The sequence below is a fragment of the Platalea leucorodia genome (assembly GCF_965183815.1).
Source record: "Platalea leucorodia genome assembly, chromosome: 8".
Taxonomy (NCBI): Eukaryota; Metazoa; Chordata; class Aves; order Pelecaniformes; family Threskiornithidae; genus Platalea; species Platalea leucorodia.
The window spans coordinates 30,403,255-30,429,476 of NC_138830.1; the positions used below are offsets into that span (position 1 = coordinate 30,403,255).

General features: G+C 53.3%; 3 protein-coding genes across 24 annotated transcripts in view; 2 read left to right on the forward strand and 1 right to left on the reverse strand.

Moving 5' to 3' along the window:
* The window catches only part of KIF1A (kinesin family member 1A), a gene marked incomplete at both ends in the record, with an annotated part of 34,692 nt that extends 30,508 nt beyond the window's left edge, over positions 1-4,184 (forward strand). For 17 of the 18 annotated variants that reach the window (XM_082320971.1, XM_082320985.1, XM_082320986.1 and 14 more), the window contains 9 exons: positions 110-171; positions 283-428; positions 1,890-2,102; positions 2,260-2,337; positions 2,635-2,759; positions 2,900-3,046; positions 3,164-3,356; positions 3,432-3,550; positions 4,142-4,184. In XM_082320971.1, the coding sequence (XP_082177097.1) occupies positions 110-171; positions 283-428; positions 1,890-2,102; positions 2,260-2,337; positions 2,635-2,759; positions 2,900-3,046; positions 3,164-3,356; positions 3,432-3,550; positions 4,142-4,184 (1,126 nt within the window). The remainder of the gene's footprint in view (positions 1-109; positions 172-282; positions 429-1,889; positions 2,103-2,259; positions 2,338-2,634; positions 2,760-2,899; positions 3,047-3,163; positions 3,357-3,431; positions 3,551-4,141) is intronic. The other variant, XM_082320980.1, reaches the window with a different exon arrangement.
* A 3,500-nt stretch (positions 4,185-7,684) lies between these two features.
* ILKAP (ILK associated serine/threonine phosphatase) lies at positions 7,685-21,402 on the forward strand. Of its 5 annotated transcripts, XM_082320952.1 has the most exons (13): positions 7,685-7,778; positions 8,548-8,613; positions 9,015-9,071; positions 10,812-10,934; positions 11,836-11,962; positions 12,995-13,101; positions 13,583-13,676; positions 15,593-15,680; positions 16,983-17,104; positions 18,870-18,989; positions 20,386-20,467; positions 20,684-20,865; positions 20,979-21,402. In XM_082320952.1, the coding sequence occupies exons 1-12, from the start codon at positions 7,733-7,735 to the stop codon at positions 20,822-20,824; spliced, it is 1,173 nt and encodes a 390-aa protein (XP_082177078.1). In that variant the 5' UTR covers positions 7,685-7,732; the 3' UTR covers positions 20,825-20,865; positions 20,979-21,402. The 5 variants fall into 5 exon arrangements, with proteins under 5 accessions (XP_082177078.1, XP_082177077.1, XP_082177079.1 ...); XM_082320951.1 differs by lacking the exon at positions 20,979-21,402 and having other exon boundaries at positions 20,684-20,964; XM_082320953.1 differs by lacking the exon at positions 20,979-21,402 and having other exon boundaries at positions 10,812-10,928; positions 20,684-20,964.
* Positions 21,403-24,435: 3,033 nt separating this feature from the next.
* On the reverse strand, positions 24,436-25,927 carry ERFE (erythroferrone; the record flags this gene model as incomplete). Its single annotated transcript, XM_082319063.1, has 6 exons — positions 24,436-24,534; positions 24,852-24,930; positions 25,052-25,142; positions 25,216-25,324; positions 25,413-25,600; positions 25,777-25,927. 6 exons carry the CDS (start codon positions 25,925-25,927, stop codon positions 24,436-24,438), a joined length of 717 nt encoding a protein of 238 aa, XP_082175189.1.
* Between the last annotated feature and the right edge of the window lie 295 nt (positions 25,928-26,222).

The window sequence follows — 26,222 nt, forward strand, 5'->3', positions numbered from 1 at the left end:
TGGACTCGGGGATTTGAGCCCTCCTGGGGTATCCCAGCAGCCTGGGCGAAATAACTGGGGCATGGGGATGATCCAGAGCCGGTAACACCTCATCTCCCTTTGCTTGCAGCAACCGCGTGACAGGAGTCTACGAGCTCAGCCTCTGCCGCGTGGCTGATGCTGGCAGCCCAGGTGGGTGCTGTGCCTCTGCCCGGGTGTTCACTGTGAGGCCAGGAGGCACAGCATGGTGGTCAGGGTCGGGGTTGTGTGTCTGTCCCCCCAGCTGTGCATCTGTCCCCGCAGGCATGCAGAGACGCCGCCGGCGCGTGCTGGACACCTCCGTAGCCTACGTGAGGGGAGAGGAGAACCTGGCTGGCTGGCGGCCCCGCAGCGACAGCCTCATCCTTGACCATCAGTGGGAGCTGGAGAAACTCAGCCTCCTGCAAGAAGTAAGAGTCTGGGCTAGAGACGGATGGAGAATGTGCAATTTGCAGCTCAGCCCCTCGCCCTGCCAGTGCCAGTGGGATTCCCAACCCGGGGAGGTCTCAGCCCTCCCGGTCGTGGGAGGAGGCAGGAGTGGGGTTGTGCCACCCGTGCTTTCCTGTGCATTGCTGCTAGCCAGCTCCCAGCAGACCCGAAGCTAATGTTGTTAATGTGGATGTTGTCTACCTGGACTTTAGTAAGGCCTTTGACGCCATTTCCCACAGCATTCTCCTGGAGAAACTGCCTGCTTATGGCTTGGACAGGTGTACTCTTTGCTGGGTAAAAAACTGGATGGATGGCCGGGCCCAAAGAGTTGTGGTGAATGGAGTTAAATCCAGTTGGCGGCCGGTTACAAGTGGTGTTCCCCAGGGCTCACTACTTGGGGCCAGTTCTGTTTAATATCTTTATCAATGATCTGGATGAGGGGATCGAGGGCACCCTCAGTAAGTTTGCAGATGACACCAAGTTGGGTGGGAGTGTTGATCTGCCTGAAGGTAGGAAGGCCCTACAGAGGGATCTGGACAGGCTGGATCAATGGGCCAAGGCCAATTGTATGAGGTTCAACAAGGCTAAGTGCCGGGTCCTGCACTTCAGTCACAACAACCCCATGCAACGCTACAGGCTTGGGGAAGAGTGGCTGGAGAGCTGTCTGGCGGAAAAGGACCTGGGGGTGTTGGTTGGCAGATGGCTGAATATGAGCCAGCAGTGTGCTCAGGTGGCCAAGAAGGCCAATAGCACCCTGGCTTGCATCAGGAATACTGTGGCCAGCAGGACTGGGGAAGCGATCGTCCCCCTGTACTTGGCACTGGTGAGGCCACACCTCGAGTACTGTGTTCAGTTTTGGGCCCCTCACTACAAGAAGGACATTGAGGTGCTGGAGCGTGTCCAGAGAAGGGCAATGAGGCTGGTGAAGGGTCTAGAGCTTATGAGAAGCGGCTGAGAGAACTGGGGTTGTTTACTCTGGAGAAAAGGAGGCTGAGGGGAGACCTTATTGCTCTGTACAACTACCTGAAAGGAGGTTGTAGTGAGGTGGGGGGTCAGTCTCTTCTCCCCAGTAACGAGCGATAGAACAAGAGGAAATGGCCTCAAGTTGCGCCGGGGAGGTTTAGGTTGGATATTAGGAAAACTTCTTCACCGAAAGGGTTGTCAAGCATTGGAACAGACTGCCCAGGGAAGTGGTTGAATCCCGATCCCTGGAGGTATTTAAAAGACGGGTAGATGTGGTGCTTAGGGACATGGTTTAGTGGTGGACTTGGCAGGGCTAGGTTAACGGTTGGACTTGATGATCTTAAAGGTCTTTTCCAACCTAAACAATTCTATGATTCTATGATGAGCAGATGGGGTTAACGGGGCCTGGGAAGCATGGTCCCTGAAAGGATGCCTGTGGGGGGAAGGGGCCATCCCTGAGCCTGGCTGCCTGTACCCAGGTGGAGAAGACAAGGCATTACCTGCTCCTGCGTGAGAAGCTGGAGACGACCCAGCGCCTGGGCCTGGAGACCCTGTCCCCCTGCTCCAGTGAGGACTCCGAGTCCCGAAGCACCTCCTGTGTCTCCTCCCCACTCTCTGCTGATGGGGCCCCTGAGGGCCGCACCTCTCCCCTCGAGACCCCCAGTGAGAGGCAAAAGGAGCTGGCCGTGAAGGTACCATCCTGCAGCATCCCCAGCTTGTGGGGATGAAGCTGGGAAGGGGGTCCCACAGGGTGGCAGGGGGTTGCAGCAGGAGAAAGCCCAAGAGGAGCTGGAGGAGGAGGGTGGAGGAAGTGCCTCCTGCCCCACTGTCCTCCTCCTCTCTCTGCAGTGCTTGCGCCTGCTCACGCACACCTTCAACAGGGAGTACAGCCACAGCCATGTCTGCGTTAGCGCCAGTGAGAGCAAGGTACTGCTGCTGCCTGAGGCTCCGTCAGGCTGGTGGGGGCCGGGAGGGATGCATGGCCCAGGGGGACTGGCTGGGTGGGGCCCAGATGGCCACCATAGCGTGAGTGGTCCCTGCTCCAGGATCCCTGCTCCCTCTGCTCACCCTGGTGTTCCCGGAGCTGCTGGCTCTGGGGACTGTGCCAGGAGAGGACCCCGCCGGCCGGAGGTCTTGCCTCTCCCCATATGAGCAGGCGCCTGGTCCTTTGCCTGTGCCCGGCTTCAGACAGAAACTCAAGTCCACGCCTCCACTCCTCCACAGCTGTCCGAAATGTCTGTGACCCTGATGAGAGACCCCTCCATGCCAGCTCTTGGGGTCACCACTCTCACCCCCTCCTCGACCTGCCCATCACTGGTGGAAGGACGCTACAACGCCATGGAGGTCAGGTAGGAAGGTGGCTGGAAGATTCAGGTGATGCCCCAGCGTCCCCCTAGCAGGGCAGCTGTACCACTGGGATGCAGTCCTGGTCGATGGGTGTTCCCCAGCCATCACTCCTCCTCCACCCCGGCCTCTCCTCCCTCCCCAGACCTCCCCAGATCTCCTCCAGGGCAGAGAGCCCTGACCTGGAGCCTGTGGTAGAAAGAGAGCAGAAGAAGTCCCCGTCCCGCCGGCCTGAGGAGGAGAAGGAGCCCCAGCGTTTGCTGGTGCCTGACATCCAGGAGATCCGGGTCAGGTAGGAGTGGCTGGGGCAGCCAGTGAGGGGAGTGCCTTGGGGCTGGGGGGGACCGTGCCCTACCATTGCCATCTCCTCGTGGTCTGTGTCCCACCCTGACCTTGGTACCTTCTGCAGTCCCATCGTCTCCAAAAAGGGCTACTTGCACTTTCTGGAGCCCCACACCAATGGGTGGGTGAAGCGCTTTGTGGTGGTCCGGCGCCCATACGTCTACATCTACAACTCGGACAAGGATGCGGTTGAGAGGGCCATACTCAACCTCTCCAAGGCCCAGGTGGAGTACAGTGAGGACCAACAGGCCATGCTCAAGGTAGGGCGCTGGGAGCCAGCCCCACTCCGTGCACCCCCTCGGGCAAGGGACTCAGCCCCGGCTCTTCCCCGGCAGACGCCGAACACGTTTGCGGTGTGCACGGAGCACCGGGGCATCCTGCTGCAGGCAAGCAGTGACAAGGACATGCACGACTGGCTCTACGCCTTCAACCCCCTCCTGGCTGGGTCCATAAGGTACCAGGGGCAGCTGGGGGAAGGGGGTTGCAGGGAAGCTGTTGCGGGGGGGACCTGCGGGCAGCCAGTGTGCTCCCTCCCCTGCTCCCCGTGTTGTCCCTACTGCAGCACCCTGGGCCAGGCGTGGGGAGCACCTCCTGTGGGGAGCACCTCCTGCGCAGAGCTGTGCCTGGACAGGCTCTCAGCTGGTAAAACATGGACCTTATTAATCTTGATTTCAGCTCCTCCCCATTTAAATGCTTCAATCTAGGGCCAGATCCCAGCTGGTACAGAGGCATTGTTGTGCTGAGTTCAAAGCAACATCCATGCCTGGCAGTAGGGACACTGGCCCTTCACTGTTCTTGAGAGCATCTCACAGTCCTGGAGAGCATCTCATGAAGTTCTTGAGAGCACCTCAAGTGGCATGACTAGGGGAATAGGAGTAAATGCACAGAAATTTGTGTGCTCTGGCTAAAGAGACATTAATCCCATGTCCCTCCAGCTCTGCCTGGATTCAAGCACCAGCCTGGAGCCAGGACACTGAACCCAAGGGACCACACCTCTCCTTGTCCACATCTCTTGACACGTTTTGTCCCTTGTTTTCCAAATCAGATCCAAGCTGTCCAGAAGAAGAACAGCCCAGATGAGAATCTAACCTGAAAAACACCCTCCACCTCATCCATCTGCGAACAGGATCAAGATAGCTGATTCTGTCTCAAGACTCCCCATGTTAACGTCTGATCTCTCACACCATCTGCTGCCCCAGCTGTCTGCTCCATGGAAGGATTTGTCTTGATTCACACCTTCACGGGGGAAACTCACTTCCGTTCATAGCTGCAAAAGCCTGGACCTGCCTGGGCAGGATTTCTCGTGCGTGTGCCATCTTCTGCCCGTCCCCCCATGGGTGACCTTCATGTCACACCATCTGTAATGCTCCAGAAAGGTCCCTGTCGGAGGGGAGGGAGCGAGGAGGGCAGTTTCAGCTAAAAGCTGGTCTTTGATCTACAGAGGTGGGAGTGCAGTAAAGCTTGGAGGTGGGAGAGCAGGAGGAATTGCCTCCACATGAAAGGAAAGTGGTAGTTTAGGTATGGGGATTTCCTAGTTTATTGATAGTTTCTGCAAGAGACGGCAGGGTAAGATCAGGTGTTGGTAGTTTAAGATGATATTTATAAAGTATTTATTTCTGTTTACATCACAAAAATCCCATAAGTTGGGTCCTAGCCCCTGGACAATGCCTCCCCCGGGCAGGGGAGAGCCTTGGCGGTGGGCCAGGGTCCCGGAGATGCCTTCCCCGGGATATCCCTGGCATGTGCCTGGTGGTGGCAGAGCTCTTGCCCTTGCTCCCTGCCCTTCCCCAGCCCTCTGCTTTACCCCCCCCCCGGAGCTTAAACTACTTCTCCCCTGATCAGTGGCTGGACAGCCCACCATGTCTTCCCAAAGGAGGCAATTCCTACCTGCCCCATCTACCTCTGGAAGGGGGGAGCCCGCCATCTCAGCTGTCTGAGGCACCTGTGCCCACGTGGATGGGTCACCTCGCTTCAGAGCTTGGTCCTGATGGAGGGAAAAGGAGGGCTTTGGGGACGGCTATGCCTGTCACCTCATGTGGGGCTGTCCTTCCCAACCAAAAAACACGTGGGCCACCTCCACTATCCCGGCCTGGGAGCCCCAGGGGGCTTGTCCAAGGGGATTCCCCCCCTCTTAGGGCAGGACACCAAGGGTCCCATCCCTGTGGGGAGTGTGGAGGTTCAGGTGGCCGTTTCCAAAGCCAGATGGGAAAGTTCTCCAGGAGCTGGGGCTAGGAACGACCATCCCAATCCACAGGATCCTCATCGCCTTTTCCCTTTCCCATCCCTTCTCCCAGCAGGACAACAGGCTCGAAGCAGGTCAGAGGGGCAGGGGAGAGGCTGGTGTGGGGGTGTCAGGGTGGGGATGGGGCTTCTTTTTACTGTTGTAGCTGGTGTTCTCTCACTCCTCTTCCCCCACTGCAGAAGCGAGTGCCCACCTCCTTCCCACCCTGCCTCCGCTGGCACATTAATCCAGGGGGCTTCCTGTGGTGGAGGTGGCTTTGCCAAAAAGACCTTCTCCAGCCATCACTGCTTCCCACCTTCCCTAGCAGCAGCTCTCCCTCTCCTCCTTCTCTCGTATCTCACTGATGGGGGGATGCTTTTGTTTGGGGCTTCCCAAGCAGCCGGTGGCATCTGGCACAGCTCCAGGCGGGAAGGCGAGCATCTTCCTCCACACATCTCCTGGGCAACCCCCCAGCTTTGCTGTCATGCCTTCTCGGCTGACCTTCCCTTGCACAGCACGGCTGCGCCTTGGCTCTGCCGCACCTCCCCACGCTGTCTGTGGTGTGTGTGTGTGTGCCTGTGTGTGTGTGTTGGATGTGGTGCCGTCTTCTTGTTACACTCATGTCATGGGGGGCACGGACAGGTAGGGACATGGCAGGTGGGCAGAAGCTTGCAGGGACCCCCTTGCTGCATGTCAGGCGCTGTTCAGCTTGGGTTTCAGGTCACAGAAAGGCTTCTGGGATCCTTCCTGAGCCCCTGCCAGTTCTGCCCAGCCTCACTGCAGCTCCTTGGGTGTCTCACCCCATCGCTCTGGCCTGAAGCCGTGGCAGGGCTGCTCCTCCCAGTCCTGCTCTCTCGGCAGGCAGCAGATTGCCCACCCAGGACAAGCTCCCCATCAAACTGGTTTTTTTTCCCCCATGTAATTCATTTTAGAGACCTGGAGGCCAACTCATGCCCTTTATGGAGGGAGAGGTGCCTGCTCGGGGGTATGGAAGGGCAGAGCTGAGGCCAGGGTGAAGCAGGGGCCCAGGCTGCGACATCCTGGCTCCCGTGTTCTGGGAAAGGACTAGTTGGTATCATCCCAAATTTCAATGTAAGGGGCTAGGGGTGGAAACACTGGGTGCCCCAGGGCAGAAGGGAGGCTCTTTCAGGGCAGAGGCAGCTTCTGGCAGAGACAGGACCTGTGTCTGCCAGGGACCAGACACAGGTTCACTGGCATGGCTGGGTGGTGCTGCCCATGCCACAGGTGAGGCGTGGCTACAGGATGGGTGTCCTCCAGCCGGAGCCGAAGCATGTCTGAGGCCAGCAAACCTGCAGAGCAGCCAGCTCGGCTGGGGGCTGCTGTGCTTGGGGCTACCTTTGCCATCTTACCGGCTCCACTCTCGCTAGCACTGTGCGCTCCCCTGGTCAGGCCCCTGTCCACCCATCCCCTCTACCACCTCAGCCCCCCCAGGACAAGGAACGCAAACCCGAGGTGTAGGCACAACTGTGAGCCCCATCAGAAGGGAAATTTCACAGGGGAACGGTGGTGTGGAGGGTGGGCAAGCACCGGCAGGCAGCCGGGGCCCTGCCGAGGAGGGAGGCTGCCCTTCATGCCCTCTGGTTCCTGCTGGTGATGGCGGCATCCCGGGCCCTCTGTGCTCTGTGCCCGGGGGTTGGCACCTCGGGTCCTGGCCGTCCACACGCACGTCAGGCTTGTTCGGTTCTGAAATAAATGTGGCATTTAACGCAAACGCCCCCATGCCGCTGAACTCTCCTTCCTGGGGCGGGTGGGCAGGGCGGGCGTGTCCAGGCCGGCAGCGGGGAGGCCCACAGCGGCCCGGGTCTGCGGACAAGGGGGCCGTGCCGCTGTAGGGCCCGCTGGGTAGGCCGCACCGGGCACCGGCCCTGGGCTGCGCACAGGCGAGCTGCCCTGCAGCGCGGCCGCCCGGGCGCACCGGGCACCGACACCGTACTGGCGCCACCAGGGGGCGCCGCGCGCCCTTCCCGCCCCGCCGGGCACGCAGTGGGCGCCCTCCCACCCCCGCCAGCGATTGGTAGGCACAGGAAGACGGTGCTGGGCACACCCCTCCCACCCCCGCCGCGGGATTGGTCAGACTGGCGGACTGATTGGCAGGGCCGCCCCACCTTCCGATTGGCGGAAACGGCGCCGCGCTGCCTCCCGGCGGCCGTGTTTGACGGGGCCGCCCCGCCTCCCGCCACGCCTCCCGCCACGGGGGATTGACAGGCTCCTCGCAGGGCGGGGCCAGCGGCGGCCTTCCGCTCCCGCCCTGCCGCCGCCGGGCCGCGCGCCTACTTCCGCCCCGTCCGCGGCCGCTGATTGGCCTGGGGGGGAGATTGGCAGCCCGGGGGGGCGGGTTAGCGCCTGGGCAGGAGGGAGCGGCTTCGGCGGCGGCGCTGCCGGCGCGGTGGCGGGATGGATTTGTTCGGGGACCTCCCGGAGCCTGGCTCCTCGGCGGCGGGTGAGGGGGCCTCGACCCCTGGGGCGGGCCCCTAACCCCCGTCCTGCTCTGCTCTGCCCTGCCCTCCCCCTGCGTGGCCCCGGGGCGGGGCCTCGCTCAGGCCGGGCCTGGCAGGCCGCGGGGCCGGTGGCGAGCGGTGCTGGTCCCTGCTGGGCCTGCTTCAGAGGGGCCGTGGGCAGCGAGCCTCTCCGGGGCGGCGGCGGCAGCGGCAGCGGCAGCGGAGGGCCCACAGCGCCTGAGGGACGGGGCGGGGGTTTTGAGGGGGCGGTTGTAGGAGGGGGTGGCTTAAAAATCGCTGGAGAAATTACAAGGTTTGGGGTTTTTTTTGTGCTTTTTTCCTGGGACTTTTTCAGGTGCAGAGTGGTATCTGTGCGGTTTAGGCCATGCTGGAGCCTTTCCCCTCTCTGTGCTGCTGCAGGTCGTGGGTCTGTGGAGAGCTGCAATGGTGTTACCTGAAATAATTTGGTGCCGTCTGGGCCCCTCTCATCCTATAACATCTTGATGGGGCTGCTGAGGGATGTTAATGCAAGTTGAGTGGATTCTTAGCAAAATAAAAAAAAGAAAGAGCTGTTTTCAAGATAAAAGTTCACATTATCCCCAGGCAGGTGGTTGTTTTGCTAGTGTAGGAGCTGCCTAAATTAGAGATGGAAGAAAGGTAGTCCAGGCTCTCCTCTGTTACCCCACCTGTGCTTACCTGGGGGACAGTGTTTCCAGAAACCAACCCCTGGGTGCCTGTAACAGGTCCTGACTCTGCCCTGGTGTCTTACAGGGAAGGAAGCCCAGAAAGGGCCTCTGCTTTTCGATGATCTCCCATCAGCCAGCAGTGCTGACTCAGGTATGGGTACTCCATTCCTGCCATTAGTTTGGCTTCCTGTGTTTTATCAGTATCTCTTGAGATTAAACTTGTGTAAACCCTTTTCTTTGTTAGAATAAAGACAGTCAAGTTATCAGCACCAGTGTGCAGAGCAGCTGCTTTCCTCTTGTGTTTTTTTTGGATAACCAGAATGTTTTAGATGTTCCACATATGTTCCATAATATGTTCCATGTAAATACTCCCTGAAACAAATGTAAGGCCTGAGTTTGCCCCCACCATCCAGTAACAGAAGTTGAAATTTGGCTCACTTTGGTAAACTGGCATTTTATAATTTCCGCACCTGAGGACAGGTGTACACAGAGCATTATTCCCTCAAAGGGACAAAAGTATTTAGTTCTTCTTGCCTTTTTCTTGTGATTTAGGAAAAGGAGGCTCTTTACTCTTCGATGATCTTCCGCCAGCCAGCAGTGGTGACACAGGTAAAGAGCTGTGTTGGCTCACCAAACCTCTGCTGACCTGCCGTTCTCAGGAGGACCTACTGATGTAGCCTGTTGTGTTGGACACATGGCAAGTTAAGCTGGTGCCCGGGTTGGCTGACACTGGTCGTGGTGATCTGTTTGTGCCCTGATTGTTTATATTGGGATTCTGACTCTTTAAACTTAGGTCTGTTCCCAGAAGTACATCCCTTAGATGTCTTTTGAGGACCTCCATCATCTGTGCCTGAAAGCTCCCTGCTTTGAGAGTGAAAGTATGTGTGTGCTTGCTAAGAGCAAAGGCAGTGCTGGCTTGGTGCTGCCACTGCCCTCGCTTCTGTTGCTTTTCTGCTGTGGGCACAGACTGCCTTCTTGTTCCTAGCTGTAAATGTCTTCAAAACCAGACTGCTGGTCTGGCAGGGCTTTCTGCATGCAGCCAAGTGTTTGCTAGCACCTGGGAGGAGGTGAGATAATTCACTATACTATATGAGCATAAATCTCCAGAAGAAGGTGGCTAGGGTTCTGATGTCATGGGGATCATATTCTGCTTGCTAGCTTTATGTTGAAACCTGTTTTCTGAAACCCCTAACAAATATGCGCATTCAGAGTAATAAAATACATTTCTTTGCATTGTTGTGGACACAGTTTGTAGGCACAAATAATAATATCATAGAATCATAGAAAACCGGGTTGGAAGGGACCTCAAGGATCATCTGGTCCAACCTTTCTAGGCAAGAGCCCAGTCTGGATGAGATAGCCCAGCACCCTGTGCAGCTGAGTCTTAAAAGTGTTTAGCGTAGCAGAGTCAACCACTTTCCTGGGGGGATTATTCCAATGGTTGACTGTTATCATTGTGAGAAATTTTCCTCTTGTGTCCGATTGGAATCTCCCTGGGTGTAACTTGTACCCGTTACCCCTTCTCCTCACCATGTGACTCCTTATAAAAAGGGAGTCTCCATCTTTTTTGTAGCTCCCCTTTAAGTACTGGTACATGGTGGTGAGATGTCCTCTAAGCCTCCTTTTCTCAAGGCTGAACAAACCCAGCTCTCTCAGCCTGTCCTCATACGGCAGGCTTCCCAGACCCTTGATCATCTTCATGGCCCTTCTCTGGACCCCCTCCAGCCTGTCCACATCTATTTTGTATAGCAGGGACCAGACTGTACACAGTATTCCAGGTGTGGCCTGACAAGCACTGAGTAGAGTGGGATAATGACTTGTTTATCTCTGCTGGTGATGCCCTTTTTGATGCAACCCAGCATCCTATTGGCCTTCTTGGCCACAGCAGCACACTGTTCACTCATGTTGAGCTTTCTGTCCACCAGAACCCCCAGGTCCCTTTCCACAGAGAAGGATTCCAACCCGAAACATTAACTTCCTAAGCAGTTAACTGCAAAAAAAGCTGGTAGCTAAGAAACAAACTGTGGGTTGGTGAGGAGAATCAGCAGCCTGCCAGTCAAACACAACTGTGCTGTGCCTGAGGTGGGGTAACACAATGTAAAGTGATCAAATTGGTGCTCGCTGATTTAGACAATGATGTGTGCCATGGGTTGTATGTGCTGAGTGAAGTTGTGTGTGCGCGTTCATGGGTCAGTATGTTTTGTTCAGTAATATCTGGTTACTTAATACTGTGTGAGTGTGCGAGCCTGTGCTTCTGAGAGTGCTTCGGTATAAAAGGAATTGCTGCTGAATTTATGCAAGTAAAACAGCTGGAAGACTTCAGCTGCCTGCATTTTTGCTTTCTTTCAGCCTCCAGTGCTACTGAGCAGGTCTCATCAGCAGGGAGCCATGGGAAAGGGGAGAAGAGAAAGTCCTTGGAGGAGGAAGAGAAGAATGGCAGGGAAGAACTTGTGGAAAAGAAAGTTTGTAAAGGTTTTCAGACAGTTTGAAAACAAATGTACTCGATTTGTACTTTTGGCATTGGGCTGAGTAAGTCCAGACCAAAGCTAAGCTTTGGTTCTTCAGTCTGCTTGCATTTTTCAGCCTCTCATAGGGAACAAAGTGCTGTGGCAGTCTGTGGAAGCCCCTCAAGCTCCCTGGCACTCTCTGCCTCCCTCCCCTGGGCCTTCTTACCGGCCCTGCTGAAGTGGCAGAAGCTGAGCAACAAGCACCTCAGCATTTGCAGGATAAGTTACTCTGCTGCCAAGAGGGGGATTGGTTGTGAAACCTCTGGAAGGCTAGAGTCACACCAGCTTCTTTTGCCACATCCACAGATCTCTCCACTGGGTGGCTGCTAAGAAAGCCAGAGAGAGACTTGCTGTTACATATAGGGCTTTTGACTTCAGTGCGGGTGTCCACGTGTTAGGTTGCAGCTTTGGGAATAAGATGTGTTCAGGGGTACAAAGGAAAGGACATGTTCTGGAAACAGCAGACCCTGATTTCCTGTCCTTAGCACCCTCTTTAAAGGTGTGTTTTGTTTAATCTACAGGTTCAGTGCCACATGCTCCCCCTGCCCCCTGCCCATTTTTGGTAAGAGCCCTGTCTGATGCCCAGCAGTCCTGCTTGGCTACAGCTGCCTGCCAAAATGGGGGCAAGTGGCTTTTATAGCTGCTGACCTTCAGGGCACTTAAAAACCCATGTTACAAAATAAATACATCCTGTTCAGCAGAAGGTGTCAGATGTTTTGTTGCAGGATGAGGGCTGTACTTCACTGCAGTGCCAGGATAGGGTTCTGAAAGCTGAAAAGTGGTTGTTGACTTACTGGTTTTTAGCCTTAGCTGAGGAGGCGGAGGAATTTGATTTGTGTGCGTGTGTCTGCTTTGTTCCCCTTTAGGGTCAGTGGGCATTCTTGGATTGAAGGGTTATGTGGCAGAGAGGAAAGGTGAAAGAGAAGACATGCAGGATGCACACGTCATCTTAAACAATATCACCGAGGAATGCCAGCCTCTGCCCTCCCAAATGTAAGTGGGCACCAACTGCCAGAATAAAGCTGTGGATGGAAGCCATCACAGGGGTGAAGAAGCTCCAGCTTGCTTCAGCTAAGCCCATGATATGATCCTTTTTGGTTTGACTTGACTACACCTGTGTCACGGTGTGTCGTTTGGGCTTGTTATTGGGGGACTTAGGTTGAATTGTTAGCTGTGTTCCTGAGCAAATCACAAGACTATTTTATATACAAATACCTCCCTTTGAGTGATGCTCAGTGAATTCGGTCACTGACTTCACAAGGATTGTGCGGGCTTGGTAACTCTGGATATTGAGCCTCTGTTACCCAAATGTAAGTGTGGATGTTTAGAGACCCTCAGTTTAGTTACAAATAATCAGGTCTTGCCTTGGGGATTTTACAGTGTGTAAAACCTTAACTGTAGCAATGGAGAACACTTGAAGAAAAGAAAACAGATGTCAGAACTCTCTCATTTGAAAAGTTTAAATTTCTTAGCAAATTAATACATATAAGTATGTGTAGGGGGAGTGTGTATATTTAAAGGAATACTCTCAAGCATCATCCTGATACTGGATTTAGCTTCTGAACCAATATTGTCCCGAGAGCTTTATGTGCTGAGGGATCTGAGTTTCTTGTCTGTAGCATGGTTTCAACAAGTTTAGGCATGGAAAGAACTGTAGGATTGGTTAGACTGATGTCTGTGTAGTGCTGGGGAGTTGTAGTGCCCTTGAGGTGAAATGTTCAGCTGATTTTATGCCAAGTTGTGGTCTATAAACTCTTCTGCCCTTCATTTTCTTGAGGGGTGGAAAATTACAAGAAAGTTCTCAGCTCAGTGCTTGCACAGTAAACTGTGTAAATGCTTGAATGTCTGAGCTTAGAGACTTGCTACCTTTGTGCCTTGGAGTGCAGTATTTATTCAGTCTGTCCAACACAGGGCAGGGTGTTATGGAGATGAATGTACTTGATCCCACCATCTGGCTAACGGCCTTTCTTAGCCCCTTTCTGCTACTCTTTTTTTTTTTTTTTTTTTTTTTTCTTTCCCTCACAGCACACGTGTCTCGTACTTCGCTGTTTTTGATGGCCACGGGGGAGTCCGAGCCTCAAAATTTGCAGCACAGAATCTGCACCAAAACCTGATTAAGAAATTTCCTAAAGGTGAGAGGAGTGGAATAAGGGCTGTAGGACAACCATCGCCTTTTCTGCCTTGACATTATGGCAATGGATAGGGACACTGATTTGTTTGCGTATAGTTCTACAGTTCCCATCCACTGTTTCCAGTGGGCTTGTGAGACTGTGCTTCCCCCCTGGGGAAGAGAGCTGGAAGTCTTTTTGGCACAAGGGTACAAGTAGCCAGTTGTGAACCACTAAGCAAGTGTGAGATGCGCTGTTGCCAGTTTTGGCAGTGCCTCTTCAAGTGTGAAAATACGTCCGTGGGGGAGAGGGGTATGTCATAAATTCTCCATACATGCTACTGCGCAGATTTTTGATAGTGTGAGCCCAGAATGTGCCTTAGCTCCTCTGCACAGGGTCTGAGAGATGCACTGCCTGATTGAATGTTGGATGAGCGAAGGGAGGGACTGGGATAGGTCAGATACATTTTAGCTGGAGCTTAGTTCCTGTTTTCCCTGTCTGACAGGTGAGGTAGTCAGCGTGGAGAAAACTGTGAAGAGATGCCTTTTGGACACCTTCAAACACACAGATGAAGAGTTTCTAAAGCAGGCATCCAGCCAGTAAGTGTAAATGCTTCCCATACGTTTGTATTTCTTAGCTTGCATCTCGCAGGCCTTAGTTCTGAGCAGGGCAGAGGAAACCTTGAGTCGTGTCTATGCTTTGGTGAAACACCATACAGCTTAGCTGTGCCCAGCTGTAACTGCCAGCTGAGTGCCTGCTGGAGCTAGATCATGGCATGTTCTGGTCTTACTCTGTGGTAAGTGGTCTGTAGGACTCCTTAGTACATGTTTATGGTAAAGGAAGGAACCAAAACATGACCAAGAATGCACCTCTGTCCTTACCAAGGCACCTTGTTGGCCTTCTTTTTAAAGACTTACCATGTTGCTGAAGTGACTTAGTCCATACTGCCTGAGATGGGATCTCTGTCTTGATGGCATCAAAGTGTGTCAGGAGGGTATCTGTAGAGCAGTACTTTGGAGGCTGCTGTGTGCAGCTTTCTTTAGAGCTGCATTCTTGTTAGTGAGTATGTGCTTGCCAGGCTGGAGCACATCTCTGAGATTGTTTTTAATGCTCTGTGTTGAAAGACTGAACTCTTTCAATGTAAGTTTAAATCTTGATTTCTTAAGCTCTTTTGAAAACAGATGTTGATGAAGAATGCCCTCATCTTAAGCTTGTTTCTAACAGGTTACTTTAAAACAAAGCTGGAAAGCACAGCAGCTACTTTCTGTGGGATAAATGCCAGCCTGTCTCCCAGCTGGGTTTTGAGAGCAAGCACCCGTACCTTTTCTCAGTCTCTGCTGAACTGACATACCAACTCTGTGGACTAGGGAAGATGTAGATTGCATTTAAAATACAGTCACTTTGTTACCAGTCCTTTACATTTTTGGGTGTGTGTGTTTTTTGGTTTGTGGTTTTTTGTTTTTTGTTTTTTTTAAATTTCATAGTGACACCTCTAACAGATGGAGAGACTGTTGATGCATCTGATTCTGAGATTCCCTGCGAACTTTGAATTTTAAGTAAATTGCAAACTGGCTCAGTCTCTTAAGTCTAATCAGGTCAACAAGTTTGACCAGCCAAAAGGAAAAAGCATCCTTGAGTCTGTCACAACAGCGTCATTCCCAAACCAGTCTCCATTTAATCAGAAACATGACTTATGACAAAGGCACTACAAAGGATTGCTAGTGATAGCTGTATTGATGATGAAATGAATGATCTTCATTCAGCTGCACCTTCAAAGTTAGGAAAAACTGAATGAAGTACGTCTAGAAATCAGTCTTTCAAAGCTAGTTTTGGTAAAGAGTGACACCTTAGCTGGGCTTAATTGTAGGGAGGACTAGTCTGGCAGCTGTAATGTGAGAAACACTTCTCGTTTTACCTTGAGATCTAGAGATACAAGCTTAACTACAGCAAATGGAATATCAGGAGAGTGACTGAAGTAGTGTTGCTGCTGAGGTGGGGTGGCGAGGGCTGAGGTGGGTGGGTAGGGGTACTGTGACAAAAGGAAAGGAAATGAAAGTGAAAAGGAAGGCAACTCTGCTGCAGTCCTGGCTGTGCCTTCCCTTTGCTGCAAAGAAGGAGCCTCCCGATGAGGAGTTTGGGGTGCTTGTTTGCTCACGATGCTATAGCTTCTGGGCAGCCATTGGGGCTGAGCCTGTTACAGCCACAGGTGAGCTTTTCTGGGAGCTGAGTGTGAGGAAGGGTTGGTGTGGAGAGTGTGGCTGGCAGTATTTGAACCAGTTGGGCATTGGCCATGCATTTAGAAGGCGGTACTCTGTGCAGCTGCTCTGTCCTTGTCCAGCTCGTTATTTACCACCAGCAGTTTCCCTAGCTGTTTGCAGGCAGCTGCTGGGGGCTTGTGCTAGCTGACTCCTGTGTGTTGGCACATGAAATTTCCTTGAGTCCTCCGGAGCACTGTGTGACTAACTTCTTAAACATTGTTTTCTCCCCTTAGTAATCTCATTTTTGTTCCCTTCAGGAAGCCAGCGTGGAAGGATGGCTCCACAGCTACTTGTGTCCTAGCTGTTGACAATATTCTCTACATAGCCAATCTCGGGGACAGCCGGGTAAGCAGAATGGAGAACACTGCTGGCGTCTTGATTCTTCCAAGAGCTTTATTTGCCCTGAAGGACAAGGTGTTTTTGTGGGATGCCCCAGTTGCTGTGAGCTCCCCAATGGTTCCTACAAAGCATCTTGTTTTGGGTGGGTGCAGGGTACTTCTGTGTTGTCTCCCATAGTGTAAAACAACTGCGTGTGGTAGCTCTCTCTTGGTGGTGCTAAATATCTCACAGTATCTAGAATACAATATTTCAGTTGGAAGGCACCTACAATGATCATCTAGTCCAACTGCCTGACCAATTTAGGGCCAACCAAAAGTTAAAGCATATTATTAAGGGCATTGTCCAAATGCCTCTTAAACACTGATGGGCTTGGGGCATTGACAACCTCTCTAGGAAGCCTGTTGCAGTGTTTGACCACCCTCTCGGTAAAGAAATGCTTCCTAATGTCCAGCCTGAACCTCCCCTGGCACAGCTTTCAACCATTCCCAGGCGTCCTGTCCCTGGATCCCAGGGAGAAGAGATCAGCACCTCCCTCTCCACATCGCCTCCTCAGGAAGCTGCAGAGAGCAATGAGGTCACCCCTCAGCCTCTTTTTCTCCAGACTAGACAAACCCAGACTCCTCAGCCGCTCCTCATAGGACATGCATTCCAGCCCCGTCACCAGCTTTGTTGCCCTTCTCTGGATGCATTCAAGTACCTTAACATCCTTCTTAAATAGTGGGGCCCAGAGCTGCACACAGTACTCGAGGTGAGGCTGCACCAGTGCTGAATACAGCAGGATTATCCGCTCTCTTGGCCAGCTGGTTATGCTGTTTGATGCACCTCAGGGTGCAGTTCGCCCTTTTGGCTGCCAGGGCGCACTGCTGGCTCCTGTCGAGCTTGCTGCTGACCAGCACCCCCAGATCCCTTTCTGCAGGGCTGCTCTCCAGCCACTCCTCTCCCAATTTATACTTGTGCCTGGCATTACTCCATCCCAGGCACAGAATCTGGTTAAAGTTCATGCCATTGATGACTGCCTGATGCTCCCATCTATCTAGATCCCTCTGCAAGGCCTCTTGTCCCTCCAGAGAGTCAACAGCACCTCACAGTTTGGAATTGTGAGCGAACCTGCTAATGGTGCATTCAACTCCTGCATCCAGATCACTGATAAAAACATTGAACAGCAGTGGCCCTAGGACTGAGCCCTGAGGAACACCATTGGTCACCAGCCAGATGCAGCCCCGTTCAGTACAACTTGCAGCTCTCTCTCAAGAAGTTCTTGTTGCTGCAGTTTTGTTGTTTACTCACGAGGGTGTTTTGTCAGCACAGGCGATTCTGTGTCGTTACAATGAAGAGAGTCAGAAACATGCAGCCTTAAGCCTCAGTAAAGAGCACAACCCCACCCAATACGAGGAGCGTATGCGGATACAGAAAGCTGGGGGAAATGTCAGGTAAGTGCCTAAAGGGTGTGAGTGAGCAGATCTAAACCCTGGCCCAACTTTGGGCCTGAGCACTGAGTTTCTGGAGTTTCTTGAGCCCAGCACTCATGCTAGTGAGAGCCTGAAGAGAATATGTTGCTGCCTGTGGGAGGCGCGGTGGTGCCTGAGATGTCGAAGGATTCAGTGGCTTGAGTTGGTTGATGGGGGCTGGTTTCCCAGTGGCTTATAATGGCGGCAGGGTGCTGTGCTGCAAAGGCAGGAACCCACATGAAAGCCTGGCAGTGCATGTGCGTGCTTAAGCTTGACCTGCAGAGTTGGACCTACAGAGCTGGACTTGACTGTTTAAGACGTTATCACTTGCGGCACACTGTGGCATTGAACAGAACTCACTTCCTTGCTTGCAGTATCAGCTGTCCCTCCTTGTCCTGTAAGATGAGGGGATGATTTGAGAGGACATGAGAAGCCCTCGATGTCAGTCGGTGTTGCTCCCATGGGGGTTAGCTGATGCACTGAGGTGGTCTGCAGTAGGAGGGAGGTTTCTGGAGCCAGAGCAGGATTATCTTAATGTTCCTGTGCATGTAGGTGTGTGTGGCTGTTTGGGCAGCTGTGTCTGATTTCCCTGGCTAGGTTCTCTTCCTTCTTTGAAGACTGTTTCTTGATTTAATGGCATCCTCAGAAGAGAGGACTCAGTGCAGGTGAAGTATCTTAGTGCCTGTGGAGGCAGAATGCCCCCCGGGGTGGCGAGGGGTGGGCTCAGTTCTGTCATGCTGCCATGTCTGGAGGGCCTTGGTCCCCTTATCTCCAGAGAGCACATGCTGCTGCTTATGCTTAGCACTGATCTATCTTTGCACACAGGAAAGAGATGGGCGAGTGTCTGTTAGCTCTTTTCAGAACTGGGGAAATGTCTCCCTGGCTGCCTGGGAGCCTCTCCCAGTGCTTGTAGTTCAATATTTTGGACCCAAGAGATAAGTTGCAAAGTGTGTGAGCATCAGATCTCTTCTCTGTGACATGCCTCGCTTCTTGCTTTTATCCTAAGTGGGGCTGGTTGGACTATGAGATGAATGAGCTTGTGTCTTTCCAGAGTGCACAGTAGAGCCTTCTGGGGGAGAAGATGCTCGATTGTTGGAAAGGTGGAGTGTGGAAAACTGCTTCTCTTGGGGCAGCACTCAGAAAAATTTAGCAAACAAAACTACTTCCTAAGGAGGATTGTAACTCGGGTTTCACAGAACTGTTTGCTGTGATCAGTGGTTAGTAAAGACCAAGCAATCAGGAGAAAGTGCTGCGGTTCTTGCTCCTTGGAACTGCCCCGACTTGAGCCAGTCTATAGGGGTTGGTGTCCTGATAGGCAGAGGACAGGAGGAGCTGCTGGCTCTGACCTGGTCTTACCTGCTGCCACTCTGTGCTTCTATTGAAATGCAGTTTGCTAGATACCTTGCCAAAAAATAATCTGTGAATTCAAACCTCCGCCTCCGGGAGTTCAGCTCAGCACATAACTCTTACTTCCCTGGCTTGCTAGGCTAAGCAGGACTTGAGTTAGGGCAGGGAGATGGAAAACAGCCTTGAATTCTCCTGACCATGTCTTCTTCCCCCTCTCCACTTGTTTCCCAAACATGCAGAAAGGGAAGGAGACTTTGAAGGGAAGATTTGAACTTGCTGGGGAAGTGGGCCAGGATTTTTACGAGGCAGCTGAATGCACCATGAAGAGTGTCCCCATCAGGCAGTGCAGTGAGATGTGCATGTGTGGGGAGGGGTCTCAATGTTTTCTTTCTTTGTGCAGGGACGGAAGAGTCCTAGGAGTCCTAGAGGTTTCCCGCTCCATTGGGGATGGCCAGTACAAACGCTGTGGTGTTATCTCTGTGCCAGATATCAAACGCTGCCAACTCACGCACAACGACAGGTAATGTGTGCACACGCACAAGGGGGTTGGCTGCATCCTAGCAGTGCTCAGCAGAAGTAGCACAAGCTGCACAGCTCTGTATGCTCTGCAGTTAGGGCCAAGGCACGTCAGACTGATCACTCAGAATTAGAGGATGCTCTTACTGCTGACGTCTCTCTGCTCCTGTTCCTTATTGGTATAGTGGGATAATGCTGCTGCCTTACTCTGCCAAGGTACTGTGAAGGCTCCTGTTGGAGAAACTGGCCTCACAGCAGTGATAACATACACAAGCCTTAGACTTCCTTCATGCTCTAAATAAGTTCACACACCAGTGTTCAAACAGTTGGTTAAGGCTTGAATTCTTGGATCCCTATCCTGTCCAAGTGTTTCTAGCAGCCATGGTGCCCACAAATACCATTGCATTCAGCTCTGATACTTGAAGATTTGAGATACTTTTCTAACATATGATTGGCAATGACAAATTGCTGTAAGCTTTCATGTCAGTGTGGCCCTGCAGGCTCTCTGAGGTGAGAATGTAACCCAGTACTGCTGCTTTTTCTGGGATTAGAGTTCCATGTTAAGTGATCCACTGCAATGTTTCTGAAGATATTCTGAGTATCAGGCTCTGAAATGATGTCTCCAGAGACATGTGCTGCTCTGGCAGGCCGGCCACCTCTGTGGGATGGTTGTAGTTTTTCTTGTCCGGTGACTCTGGTTAGGGCTTCTCGTTAATACAATCCCCTGTGCAGGCAGGGAGTGCACAGCAGGCTGTCTCACCCATCCTCTGGTGGGGAGCTAGAAGGCAGCTCTCCCTGCCTTGGGCTTTGTATCCCCTCAACCTTCTGCAGCCTGTGGCAATACCTTGTGGCAGAGTTCTCCGATCAGAGTTATGCCTCTACTTTTGGGTTAAGCTGCTCGCTTTTCTTTTGAATATTTATATTTAAATTAAGTTATTGCATACCTCAGGAGCATGGAAATGTAAAGGATTTAAAGGGATGCACATAAGGTGTTAAGATGGCTGTATTTCTTTATTTCCTTGCATTAGCTAGTTCACAAGGGAAAATATGTGAATGAAAAAGACTCAAAGGAAAGAAGCAGTTCCTAGAGAAATAATGGAGCTCTTCAGCAGGGTGTGGCATAGGGTCTTGCCTAACGGTGCAGTATCAGTAGGACTGCCAGGATGTCCTGATCTAGGTTGTTTGCCTGGCTCTTTGGCCTGTACTTTGGATTGCCTCAGTTCTGTGAATGGTAGGTTCTGGAGCACCAGGGGACTTCTCGTGCTTCCGAGGGATTTTCAGATGAGCTTTATGGCATCTTCCCTTTGGATTGGAGTGTGGGTACTCATACTTGAAGGGTTTTTGCTGTAGCTGGGGAACGAAAGGTTCAGCCTTGGAACCTGTCTTTGCTTGATTTCCAGGTTCATTCTGATAGCGTGTGATGGCCTCTTTAAAGTTTTTACACCAGAAGAAGCTGTGAACTTCATTGTGTCCTGCCTGGAGGTGAGGAGAAGGCAGCATGGGGGCTGGGTTTGTCAGTGCAGGGGGCACGAAATGGAATGACTTTGACTTGCAGAAATGTACTTCTGCCAGGGTATCCTCCCTTATACCTGAGGTTGTCCTTATTTGTTTTGCTTCCCCATGCTTGGAAATTACAATGTGCTTGCACCGATGCACTTTGCTGGAAGCAATCAGTGTCGTCTTTCCTTGTCCGAACAGGATAAGAACATCCAGACGAGAGAAGGGAAGCTAGAAGCAGACGCTAGATATGAAGCTGCGTGTAACAGACTGGCCAACAAGGCAGTACAGCGAGGGTCGGCGGACAACGTCACGGTCATGGTGGTCCGGATAGAGCACTGAGAGATGAGGTGCAGCAGCAGGATCCCTAGCTTGTGGCAGATGTAAGGGAAGGGAGAAGTCGGTGTGCGTGCATGTGTGGCTGGGGCAGGGAGGGTCCTGCTGGATGCTCTTCAGTGTAAATAAAGTTGTGTTTTTTTTTTTTTTTTTCTAATAGTTTTAGCTCACTTGGCTAGCAGTGTTTTCTAAGTGGCTGCCGCAGTGGATCAGCCTATGCGGAAATCTCTTGTCCTGTTGACCCCCCCATGAATGTCTTGGCAAACCAAATAAATCCATTTGGCAGAGGTGCTAGCAAGAGCAGGCATCTGTGGGCATGAACTCTGCCAGCTGTTCCAAACGGTGCACTTCTGCTGTTTGTTTCTTTGAGCTTTGTATGAGGCCCTGGGAAAGTCCTGAGCTCTTAGGACTCAGTGGGAGCTCCTGGTCGGGCTGTACCATGCAGACTGTACAGTACCGCAGACCACCAGCTTGTGATGCAGTCTGGTCTGTCCTCTTAGTGCTGGGAAGGAAATCTTTTGATTCTGAAGCTGGGTTGTGAGGTTGCATGCAGCTGAGTGATACAAACGCCGCTTGCAGAGCAGCAGTGTACCTTCCCTCTGCTTGCAGAAAACATTGGGGTTTTAGCCTAACTGTTGATATGGCAAAAGTGGCTGGAATTTACTCCTGATATTTATTGGGAAAGTGTTTTCACCAAATGGACCTGCCAGGCAGCAGAGATAAGGGCAGGCTCTGTGCTTGTCTGTGTGCTATCTGAGGAGCAGGCATCTCTGGTTTTAGGTGCTTGTTGCTATTAAGTGTCTGCTATCTCATCCCGTCCCCATTCCTCTACCAGCTGTTGCTGCAGAGTTGGTATGCTGTTTTCCAGAGAAAATTTGGCTTAAGACCAAATGACAGTGTGAAAGCTAAATGGATTGGGCCACCAAAGCGCTTAAATTCCAGATGATGTAATTTTCTAGTCCTATGGGTGAGATGGTGCAGTGAGGGAGATAAGCCAGTGGGTCTGTGCAGTGGTTTCTTGCGCAACCTACTTGCTCTGCAGGAGAAACGGTGCAGTCCCAGAGAGAGGTTGGGCAGGTTGGTGTGGTGCCTGCCATTTTGTGCATAGTCCTGCACAGGGTTGTGAGGCTTCCTGGGCTCTTTTCTGCTCCCTCTGTTCCCTGGAGCTTTGTGTTTCCTGGGAGCTTTTGTTCTGGATTCTAGGCTATCTGTTTTCTTGAGCCACGCAAAAGCTATCCTGTTGTTTGGGACAGGTGGCTTGCCTGTCTTTCACCTATTTCTGCTACAGCAGAAGTCAGTTAAAGTTCATAAGCTTATGCTAATGGTTAGGCTAACTTGGCCTAGCTTGTGCTAACTCTCTGCATCTCCTGCAGAGCACTGAGGAAGGAAGCAGGCCTCTGGCGCATATTTTGAGTAGGGCTTGCCTCTGCCAGCTTGTTCTGCTCCCAGCCGTTCCTGCATACTCTGATGTAAGGTTGCACTGCAGGATGAGCTGAGAGGGAATTGCCCATGTTAGCAACACGCTCTGCTGCTTCTCTTGAAAGTCAAATTTAGAGAGCCAAGACAGAGTAGCATGGAGTTTATTCAGTCTGTGGCAAAAGAAACCCTGACGGCAGATCTCAGAAGGGCAACTCACCCTCCCTTCTCGCCTCCCTGCTTTTCACAGCTCTTGCCCTGGGGAGAGCTGTGTGCTGTGCTGAAAGAGCCGAGCCAAGCACCCGTCTCTGGTGCTCCCTCCGGGAGACCCCTCATGATTCCAGCGCAAGAGCTACTGAGAGAAGTATCAGCTTGTCCTTCTCTGTCTGTCTTCTCTCCCCCTCCCTCCTCTTACAACTCTTTCTTTCCTTCCCTTTAGAAAGTGTACTGAAAGCACAACTCCAACTAGGAACATAATAAACAATGTTATGGTACAGTTAATAACATTTTCCATAAAATGGATCGTATCATCCATTTTCCAGGGCAAAGGGGAAAAGGAAGCACTGTGGAGGAGGTTTCACCATGCTTGTGAGTAGCCAGCCAGTTAGAAAGGCAGGTTGAATCCCATCTTTAGTGGAAGTAAAAAAAAAATGTTTGCTTGTGTTTCCTGGTAGGGTGGAGTGTGCAAGAGGTTTCCTGAAAATAAACTGTCTCTGGCTTGTTGCTCAGCAGCGTCTTGCTACTGTGGGAGCTCCAGGACGACCATCCCGGGGTGGCCCATGGGGCTGACTGAGCTTCTAGCCCCCTCCCAATACCTCAATTAGCCCCCCAGTATCTCCGACTTAATCAACCCTTTCAATTTTGCGTTCAAGTGCCCTGGGCTCTTCATATCTCGCTTGCAGAGGACAGCTTACCAGCTTGGCAAGGCCTGCTCTCCAACAGTGAGTCCTTTTGTAATTTCTCAGGTGTGTTTGGTAGGAAGGGAAGGTGCTGATCTGAGCAAGACTGCCTTGGCTCACTGTCACATGTGGTGACTGCGAGGTGCTGCCTGGGCCGAGCTCCTCAGCTGGGCAGGAGCTGCAGAGGCCTCTGCCAGGATGCTGCAGCCCACCCATTCAGCTGGGGTAAAAGCATGTCTTTCCTTTCAGAGACATGTTCTCTTTGCCTTGGGGAAGAAGTCAGCATTAAAACTGCACAGCCAGAGCCCTCCCCCTGCCCCCGGATCCAAACACTCCCACCCATGAGGAGTTGCAGCAACAGCTACTTCATCAGGCTCCTTGAGGAGATGCAGCCTGTGGAGAAGGCCAGGCAGGGCCAGGAAAGCCCTCCTGAGTGAGGTCCAGTGCAAGGAGGCTGCCTCCCCTCCTGCCTATGTGTGCAGATCCCTCGGGGAAGGTGGGGCTGGCTGCAGTTTGGGCTATCTTGCGGTGTTGCTGGCACAGCTTGCCCAGTGCTACGTGCTACTAACAAATAAAACGTGTGACTCCCTTGCCCCACACCCAGCCTGCCCGGGTACCTCTCCTGCAGCCCTCGCTCAGGCACGTAGCCCTGCATTCATCCTTGGCTCAGACGGCTATCAGCGCCGAAGCAAGGAGCATATCTGTGCTGCCCATGGCCTGGGCCCTGTGCCACGGGCAGGGAATGCCTGACGTGGAAAGCTACGGGACAGGAATTGGCTTTAATCGAATGTGCAGCATTATCAGGACATTGCTCTGCTTTGAAGATTAGCTGCAAAGGACATTGGCTTCTGCCAGCAAACATTCACTGCTAATACATTGCAGGGAAGCTAAAGCAATGCAAATAATCTGTTTTGGGATGCTGAGAAGCTGGGCAGGGAAATCTGCTGAAAGCAAAAATGGAGGTGCGGGGCTTTGTCCCAGGCACCAATGCCTGGCAGAGCTGAGCCCTGCAGAGAAAGCAGCTGACTGCCGCCATTGTCAACAGTGTTTTCCAAGATAAACTTCCAGCCCTAGCCTTTAGATAAAAGTAAACTCCTTTAGCTCCTTGTCAGGCTTAGTTTTTATTATTATCGTCCTTTTGTCAAGCTTCAGATGGATCTGCAGCACAAGCAGTATTGGACCAGACTGCAGCTCCCACAGCAGCGAAAGCTCTTCCCTGGGCTTGGTGCTGAGCAGGGGAGGCGTGACAGGGGCTGGCAGAGGGAAGGGTCCAGCTGCTCCTGCGTGGTGCCCAGCACTTTTTCACACCCCCAGCAGAATGGCACTGAAATCGGAGCCGCTTTGAATGGTGAGTGGAGAGCCTGCAGCGTTGTCCACGAAAACAGAGGCATACTGCCCAGCCTGGAGGGAGAGAGGGCTTAACAGGGACACCTCCTCCAGGCACTGAGCACAGCCTGGCAGAGCAAAGGAGAGCGCTCTCCCTTGTGCGCAGCTCAGGAAGCAAGCTCCCCCTTCCTTCTGGGAAAAGGATGATGTAGAGGCCAGTAGGGCAGCCCAGCCACGGTATGTGCTGTGGTGTCCCAGCAGCCCTCAACCCTGAGTGTCCTCTGGGCTCAGAGCTGGGCTGAGAAACAGACTTGATGGCCAGCCCTAGAGCTGGGGCCGTGGGAGGCACCGTCCTCCCTGGCACAGTCCTGAGCAGAGCTGGTACCACTAACCTGCAGGTAAAGGACTCCAGAAACGGAGATGGTGAAAAGGTCACCACCACTCTCCAGCCAGGACACTGTCTCCAAGTTGCTGCAGAAGAGGGAGGATAGTGCTGGGGAGAGCATGTCCTTCCTTCCCCTGGGGATGCTGGACTCCTTCTTCCCTCCCTTGCCCAAGGTCCCTCTCCTCTCCTAGCTTTGCCCTGCCCTACCTGTTTTGCTGGCAGTGGGACTGCACGCAAATCAGCACCTGCAGACGATTTCCCCTGCATGGCTGCCCCTTCCTCCGCTGCTCTCTGCGCACTGGGACAGAGGGGAGGGTGAGAGCCATCCTGGACCTCCCTGGCGGGGCCGTGGGGGTTGCCCAAGGGCTCACCAATGTGCAGCGTGGCAGTGAAGGTGTAGTACCCTGCAATGGGGGCTGTGTACTGCCCGCTGGTCAGGTTCAGCCCCGAGCCATGGTGGAACATCCCCTCCCTCTCTGGCTGGGGATTGGGAAAGGCTTGGGTTAGAGAATGAGCACCAGGGCGGGTGCCTTCATGGGCAGGAAGATGCGGCAGGCTGGGCACTCACGATGTAGTAGAGCCGCAGGTCCTGCTGCGCTCTCTGGTTGATGGAGATGTTTTCACGTGTCCGGCAGTGGAAGGCTGCTTCCACGTGACGATGGGATCCAGCCTGTGGGTTGCCTTCAACACTTTCCTCCTCTTCCTCATGCCCTTCCCAGACCTTCCTGTGGGTCTTCACCTGCTCCTTCACCATGCCTGACCTGACAACCCCACCAGGGCTTGGCTTTAGGAAGGAATCTCGGCTTTTCCTGGTTCCCAAGATGAGACAGCACCTGGCTGTGCTGCCCAGCCCCGCTGTGCCTCCTCCCTGCTGTCCCCTGCTCCTGCCCTGGGATCCCTCTCGGCCCCCTCTGCCCGGGGACGGTGGGTACCTTTCAGCAGGAGCTGCAGCTCCCTCAGCAGCTCTTCCAGCACGGCGGGTGCCTCGCGGGAAGCGCCTGGCACACCGACTTGCAAGGCAGCCTGGGGTGATTTTCCTGCAGGTTGGCCACTGGCCGGTACCGGTGCTGTGCCAGTCCCCATCCCATCCCGTACCGTGCCCATTCTTCCCCGGGCCCGGCTGCTGCTCGCCTGCCCGGGGCTCCCGGCCAGCTGCGTCCACGCCGCCGCCCCGGGGGCCGGCCGGCCCCGGACCCCCGCGTCCCGCCTCCGCTGCCCTCTGCGCGGCTGCTCCCGAGCCCGGCGACTGCTCCCGGGCCGCCCCCAGGGAGCCGGGCCCGGCGGCGGCGGCGCGCCAGGCCCAGCTCCGCCAGCCGCATCCCGCAGCTGCCGGGAGGGCGGCCCCGGCCTCGCCTCGGGGCTTGCGAGGGCGCCGCGG

Excerpts from the sequence above, each read along its gene's own strand:
- ILKAP (XM_082320952.1), top strand. The coding sequence starts at position 7,733 with ATGGATTTGTTCGGGGACCTCCCGGAGCCTGGCTCCTCGGCGGCGG. Across the intron at positions 9,072-10,811 it reads AGCCAGCAGTGGTGACACAG|CCTCCAGTGCTACTGAGCAG; the intron begins GTAAAGAGCTGT and ends GCTTTCTTTCAG. Across the intron at positions 15,681-16,982 it reads CCAATCTCGGGGACAGCCGG|GCGATTCTGTGTCGTTACAA; the intron begins GTAAGCAGAATG and ends TTGTCAGCACAG.